This window comes from Salvelinus sp. IW2-2015, linkage group LG17 (genome assembly GCF_002910315.2).
Source record: "Salvelinus sp. IW2-2015 linkage group LG17, ASM291031v2, whole genome shotgun sequence".
NCBI classification, from domain to species: domain Eukaryota; kingdom Metazoa; phylum Chordata; class Actinopteri; order Salmoniformes; family Salmonidae; genus Salvelinus; species Salvelinus sp. IW2-2015.
The window spans coordinates 21,540,769-21,547,918 of record NC_036857.1 but is presented as its reverse complement, the minus strand read 5'-3'; the positions used below and the strand labels follow the sequence as shown (position 1 = coordinate 21,547,918).

The 7,150-nt window shown below is 43.6% G+C and overlaps 1 protein-coding gene across 2 annotated transcripts in view; it reads right to left on the bottom strand.

Moving 5' to 3' along the window:
• LOC111976954 (PDZ domain-containing protein 4-like) overlaps positions 1 to 6,659 on the bottom strand; it is a 23,698-nt gene extending 17,039 nt beyond the window's left edge. For both annotated transcript variants that reach the window (XM_024006143.2, XM_024006144.2), the window contains exon 1: positions 3,556 to 6,659. In XM_024006143.2, coding sequence (XP_023861911.1) covers positions 3,556 to 3,615 — 60 coding nt within the window. In that variant the 5' untranslated portion in view covers positions 3,616 to 6,659. The remainder of the gene's footprint in view (positions 1 to 3,555) is intronic.
• Positions 6,660 to 7,150: the final 491 nt, after the last annotated feature.

Genomic DNA, 7,150 nt, shown 5'->3' with positions numbered 1-7,150 from the left:
GCCCTGAGCAAGGCAGTTAACCCACTGTTCCCCGGGCCCTGAGCAAGGCAGTTAACCCACTGTTCCCCGGGCCCTGAGCAAGGCAGTTAACCCACTGTTCCCCAGGCCCTGAGCAAGGCAGTTAACCCACTGTTCCCTGGGCGCTGAAGACGTGGATGTTGATTATGGCAGCCCCCCGCACCTCTCTGATTCAGAGGGGTTGGGTTAAAGCAGAAGATGCATTTAGTTGTACAGCTGACTAGCCTTTCCCAATCCCCTTTTTCTGCCGATATGAAGTTTGTATCTGTTCCATAACATGGGGTTTGTGAAAACTGTGTTTTTCTACACATGAGAGGATCCAGACAACAAAAATCATCAGGAAATTGTCTGTAAAACCTGAACTGTTTGAGTTACAAACTAATAAGTCACCACCATTGAAAGACGAGACTCTAACGAACACGGCCACAGAGTTTCTAAACCCAGAGGCACAACACCGTGAGAATTCAGGGAACACGAAACAGACCAGGCTGGGGATTGGGGTTTGAGAAGACAATGAGATGAGTGAAAAATGATTCCTTAGTTCTTAATTTTCTAGAAATCTCAAGGCACATCCTGGATTCCAGACAATGTCTTAAGTTGAACAAAACAACGTTACATCATAGGAGTGCCTTTGCTTTGACGGCCTGCACATGCGCAGTTCGATGCAAGACGACCGTTAGACCCGATGACAACCCAAACAACACTGTCGTGTCAGAGACAGTACAAGATAAAGATAGGCACAAACTGCTTCTCCCATAGAAATCCCCGATCCCACTTAAAGGCGATGTCATGGCGATGTTTGCTAGCTAATGCTGCCTTCAAAACAACTAGGAACTCAGAAATCTTCGACTTCCAACTTCAGTGCTTTCAAGACAACTGGGAACTCGGAAAAAACAAGGTCAAATCATGACGGCTCTAGAAAGATGCCAGAGTTTCGGACTTGGAATTCTGAGTTGAATGACCGTTCAAAACGATTTTTCACAGTCTAAGCTTTTTCCCCCCCAGAGTTCTCAGTTGTCTTTAAAGCACCAGTTCCCAGTTGTTTTGAAGCTAGCCAACATCGTCATGACATTGCCTACAAGTGGGATCAGGGATTTTTATTTGAGAAGCAGTTTGTACTGTCTGACATGAAAGTGTCATTTGTTTTGCTTTACGACATCCACATTGTGGATTCAATAAGCTTTTTGGCAGTTGTCTGAAGATAAATGGCACAACGAGCATAGGGGGTAAAAAATGGCATGAATAAAGTGACCAAACATGGGTAAAAAAAAWATATATTAATCCTGAGTTTTCTAATATCTCTCAGATATAGGACAGACAATTCAAAACTTTATTCCTTATGATTAATTTTTTGACTGTCTGTTTTGCCATATACAAATGTGTTAATCAATGCGTTTATATGGGCTATTCGAAGGCCAAATCAAACACATTTTTTATTTTTTTWATTATACCTACAGGGGTCCTAAAATTCCAAATCAAATGGCTAAACTATACATTTTATTACCAACTTAAAACAATCCAATATGCTAGCTTAGTAGATATTGCGATCGAAGGGCTTAGACCTACCAGGGTTAAACCTACGTAGGCTTTGGAACGTACTCCATTTAATATGATATGTTAATATGATATGTTACAAATGGAATAATGGTGTGGTTACCTAACACCAAAACGAAAGTAGGGAGGATGGGTGGGGGATAACTCGACAGTCTAGCAATCCAAAGGTTGCGTGTTCGAGTCGGTGACAACTGTAGCAATTTAGCTAACCCTTCCCATAACCCTTTTCCTAACCTTAACCTAATTCTCCTAACCTTCAACATTAAGGATCATAACCTTTGTCGTTGGTTCTCCTAACCTGCAATGTAAATTATCCTAACTTTTGTCATTATGACACAACAAGTAGCATGGTCTCAGAGCAAGACGTATAATACTATACGTCTTCCAAGATGTATGAAACCTCCAATTCGTATAATATTGTACAACCGCTATTCCATTTGTAACGTACATAACATATCATACTAAATGGAGGGATACCAATTTACATCCCAAATCCTAAAAATGTGAATGCCCAAGAGACCAGCTTGGCAAAACCTACATAAGACTTGCACACCTAGATGTGCTTGCACATGTACCGTCTCTCAGTTGCTAAATGCTGCTGTTGCTTAGGCTGTAACCGTGGCAACCCTTCAGCGCAACCCCTTGACAATAACTATTTTGGCGTTGAGCTAAAACCAAAGCATCTTACACTATTCCCTGCAGCATCCCAGTGAAAATCTGGCCCCTCAGTGTCTCCCTCTCAGATGTAATTGGGCTCTACAGGGCTTTTCACAATAACTACAATAATTATAACAGAGTATGAACATAGTTATGATTATTAAAATGACATGATTGCTGCAACTGCGAGAGAGTGGTTGTGGTTGCACAAGTACAAGTAAAAATGGATTACTGATCTTATTTTATGCGTAGCCTATGCCTTATCTAATCATGTAAATGCCTGTGTTCAATGAAACCTTGGTAAATAATATAATATGAATATGAATATGCCTGCATTATGAATTTTGTCCCAATAATAATCATATTCTGTAGATTGATGATGTTGTTATTTTTCTCATATGTTTTGTTCCTCCAAAAAATCTGTCATCATTATGGCTGTTGTAATTACATTGTTCATAATCATTTTACTGTGAGCCCCTCTGTAAAAGCTTGCACTGCTTGTTCATGTGGATGGAGTGTTAAAGTCATCGTTGTGAAAATGATCTGTCAGTTGGTTGTGATGGATGATGGACATTAGACCTATGTGGCGTCGCCATATTGACGCCTGTCTCTGTTTCTACAGTTCGGGGCTACCAGAACATTTTGACTGACAACGCAAACTGTAACCAGACCTCAGGCAGACAGCCACTATACCAGAGAGGTGTCAATATGGAGAGGCTGTGTCAGTATCAAGACAGCAAGAGAGGAGGAGAGAAGAGAGACGAGGAAGAGGGAGAGATGTGAGAGAGAGGAGGGAAAGAGAACGAAGGGAGAAGTGGAGGGGACATGGGGAGAAGAAAGAGATGAGCGAGGGAGAGGAGATGAGAGATGCTGAAGAGAGCGAGAGAGAGAGACGTGTGAGGAGAGAAGCGGATGGAGGAGGAGAGGAAGAGCAGAGAGAGAAGAGAGAGAGAGAAGAGAGAGGGGAGAGAGGAGGGGAAGAGAAGAGAGGGAGAGGGGAGAGGAGACGAGAGAGGGAGGAGATGAGAGAGAGGAAGGAGAGGAGAGGAGAGAGAGAGAGAGGGAGAGGAGAACGAGAGAGAGGAGGGAGGAGAGAGAGGAAGAGAAGAAGAGAGAGAGAGACAGAGGAGAGAGAAGACGAGAGCAGAAGAAGAGGAGAGAGGAGACGAGAGAGAGAGAGAGAGAGAGAGAGAGCAGAGAGAGGAGAGAGAGAGGAGAGAGAGAGAGAAGAGAGAGAGAGAGAGAGAGAGAGAAAAGCAACAAGAGCAGAGGGAACAAGAGAAACGAGAAAAACAGAGAGACAAAGAGAGAGAGAGAGTCACTCACCTGGAACATGACCCTGTACTGTTCCTCAGGCTTCTGAACCACACACATGTTGCACCCCATGGTGACCTGGACTCAGGCCGGGTGGGGCCAAACCAGTCCAGGAGGTCAGTACCTAAAAATACCCCTCTTTCCCTTTGGGTGTGGCAGTCAGAGAGAGCTTCCCACCGACCTACAGGGCCTGAGTGTCGACCCCTCTTATGTTAGGGCACTATGGATTATGAATCCCAGAGGTTCTCTGTCCCCAAAAACAGTCTGTGTCCCTGTGTCCTGTTCCTCTCTTCTTTTTAGTCAGATTTCAAGTTTTACCATCCTGTAGTGATCCATACATTTACAAAAAGGTTTTGAATGTCTTCCCGTCTGTTTCTGTCCCCATCACAGAGTACAACAATCTTCGTTTGTCTTCATAAGCATGGAGTGGTTCGGTTCAGGTTAGGTTTTGCATGACTCCATCGTGGTCTTTGGATTGGTCAGAAGGAGTAGAAAGGGGAGTGAGGAATGACTAAGGTGACAAGGGAGCTGCTGATGGGTTGGAAAGAAAGACTGACAGATGATCTCAGATGTGTTGATGATCTATTGTGTTGTAATGTATCTAAGACAGTCTATCATAACTATATAATGATGATTCAATAACCTAATAACCACTTCTCACTTCTGTGGAACAGTCTCACCATGTGAGCTGTCTCTCTGAACTAGCTGAGGTTTTTCCCAATGGAACTCCAAGTTAACTCACCCATGTTTTTCCCCTGGTCCCAGCACTCTATCAAAGAAACACTTTCAAAGTTTCAGATGCAAACAGGCACCGATATCAAATAACTTTTCACCTTCCTTTTCCCTTCCCACCTTCTTCGCTTTCCAGGTTTAGAAGGACTGCTTCAGTCTTTTCCCAGGTTCCGCTCCTCTTTTGCTCTGGTACTTTCACCTCTTCGGGATAAATGGACTCGTCAGAACCTTTTCATTGGTGCTTATGATCATTGACATTTCCTGGTTTACCTCCATTGAAACTGATGAAGAGGAGAGAGAAAGAATCTACCCACTGAACCATCTAGCCAACGGCCTGAAACTCAAGCCCTGGTCGTCGAGCTAAGATAAGCGGTGTGTATTGGGTACACGAAACCCAATAACACACACACTTGCACAAGCATCACAGTGAGGTAACAACACACCAGGAAGTCGCTGTTGTCCCAACTACACCTCTTTGCCTGATGGTCTGTATCTGTCAGAATAACAACCGCTAAGGACCATTTTCAGGAGGAAGCTGTTTCAGTGAACACGTCTACATACAAAATGTATGTCATTTAAATGTGGAGTATTGGAGGAAAATAGGTTACAGTTGTCAGCTGAAGGGTGTTTGAGACAGACTGGTTGGTTCAGCTAGGTGTTTTGTCAGGTTTCCAGCCAGCACTTTTGACGTTATGGTTCATTTATTAACTAATCGAAAGTGTTTCCAATCCACTGGAATACTGGAGGCTACTGCTCCAGGGTGTCACTGAAGAGAAGATTAGAATTCAATTACAGGCCTGTTAGGCAGAGAACAGGAACCATCCTATTTGGTCATGTTTTAAAATCAATATCACATGCACTAAGGGATTCAATTGGATGTTGTGTTTGCTGGACTATTATTGGGAGATTCAGGACTCGTTACCATCAAGACCACCAATGATAAGCCATGTGTAAAATACTGTGCTTTTTATTTGAAAGATTGAGGTTTAGTGATCTTTCTTTTCCTTATTGAAATGTATTAATTGATAGTCTTTCACTTTGTCTCTTCTCCTCTCATTTGTATCTCTCATTCAACCTGTGCTTCCACTGTTAAAGTGGGATAAATCAGTGTATTGACTTCAATCCCTGAACTCATTCTTTAATTACCCTCTGTCTTTCTCTCTCCATCTCTAACATAATCCATGCTCAAGTAGAAAGGTACCACATTATACTGTACCCTTGTAACCATTTCTCCATGAGTGTGTATCTCTCCCGTCCTCTCCCCTCTCTGTCTGTCTCATCACCTGGGTTAAACCTTTAAGTCTTATCAGTACCTCCTCCAGGAGACCCTGCAGTCTGAACACCATTCAACATTATACGCTTTGAAAAGTAAACCTCTGTCCAGCCACCCTCCTGGCAGCAACAAGGTGTTAGCTTCTGTAATCCTTCCTCAAAGCCTCGCTGACTGCACCTGTAATCTCTCCAGACACTCAGTGTAATCCTTAACACTGACAATATATAACCAACTCCAATATAAAAGACCCACACACACAGAGAGAGACATGCACACACGCTTGAAAAACCCCTCCCAGTCTGCTAGGCTAGGCAGTAAGCACTAGAGAGATGCCATTAGCCAGTCTAGTTGTAGAACTGTGGCAGACAGTCACAGCAGGTGCTGAAAGCCAAACAGGCGTGTCAAATGTCCCGACGGTTCCTACGCTCTCTCCATCTCCAGCTCCACATAGAGCCTACCATCGCATGAGGATGTATGTGAATTCTAATCTTACCTGGCTACTACTGTAAAAGCTCCAGTTTGAAACCCAGAGCCTGCCATGTGAATGATCTGAGTCAACAGGTATGGACTCACACAGGATGCAACAGACTCAGGGAGGATAGAAAGAGAGGATACGCAAATTGTAAGGATGAGGAAGGATATGAGAGTATTCCCTCTTCCAGATTACTGCAATAATCACTTCTGTCCATCTATGTCCTCACAGACCAAAACAAAGCTCAAACTAGAGTCGCAGAAAAAGAAAGTTCATCCATCTTGTGCTGCAAGGAGGAAAGAGCATAAATTCAAGAATGTGAGGCAGCAGCTCTGTAGTAATCCACCTTTTGTCTGTTGGTCATTCTTTTAAAAACCCACAATTAGAAACAAAAGCGTTGAGAGGATTCCATCCAGGTGGTGAGTAGAGTCAGAGTGTGAAGTGCCTCTCTCAGGTTCAACATAAATCACCATCAGCGGACTCTACAAGATGATAGAAATCACTGACGGCTGATTGGAGGATACTCTTGGCTCCTTCCCTCAGGCGAGACGATAAATGCGCTCCCCCACTGCAGCGGGGAACACAAAGGCGGTTCTGCCGCACCATCAAGCCTGCTGCTGCTGCTGAATAAGATTCGACTAGATGCAACACTGTTCTCCCTCCTCTCTCTCTCTCTGGCCCCCTCCCCTAGTCCCCCATATTTTGCCCACACCTCATTTGCTACCCCTCCTCCCCCTCTTCCTCTTTCTATGTCTCTCTCTGTGGGAAACACAGGGCAGGCTCCAGACAGCCTAATGATCTGTTTGCACAATGCAGGTAGCCTATAACAGGAAGGAATGAGAGAGAGTAAGCTACTACATTAAATAATGCACAATCAAGGTGCACTATCAATTCATATTTGACAATATTCATATATCTGTGACACACTGTATGTATCTTGCGTTTCCTTCGGTCCTTGGGAGTATTGCAAGTATCAATTGCTTATATGATAAGGTACCAATGATTATATGGGATATAAACTGTACTAGACAAGCATAAAGGACATTTAAAAAAGCCTCTGGCCGCCTGTGAATTTAAATGAGTTGATGCCCTGACTCACAGAAAAGAGAGGAACACAGAGCAATTGGATA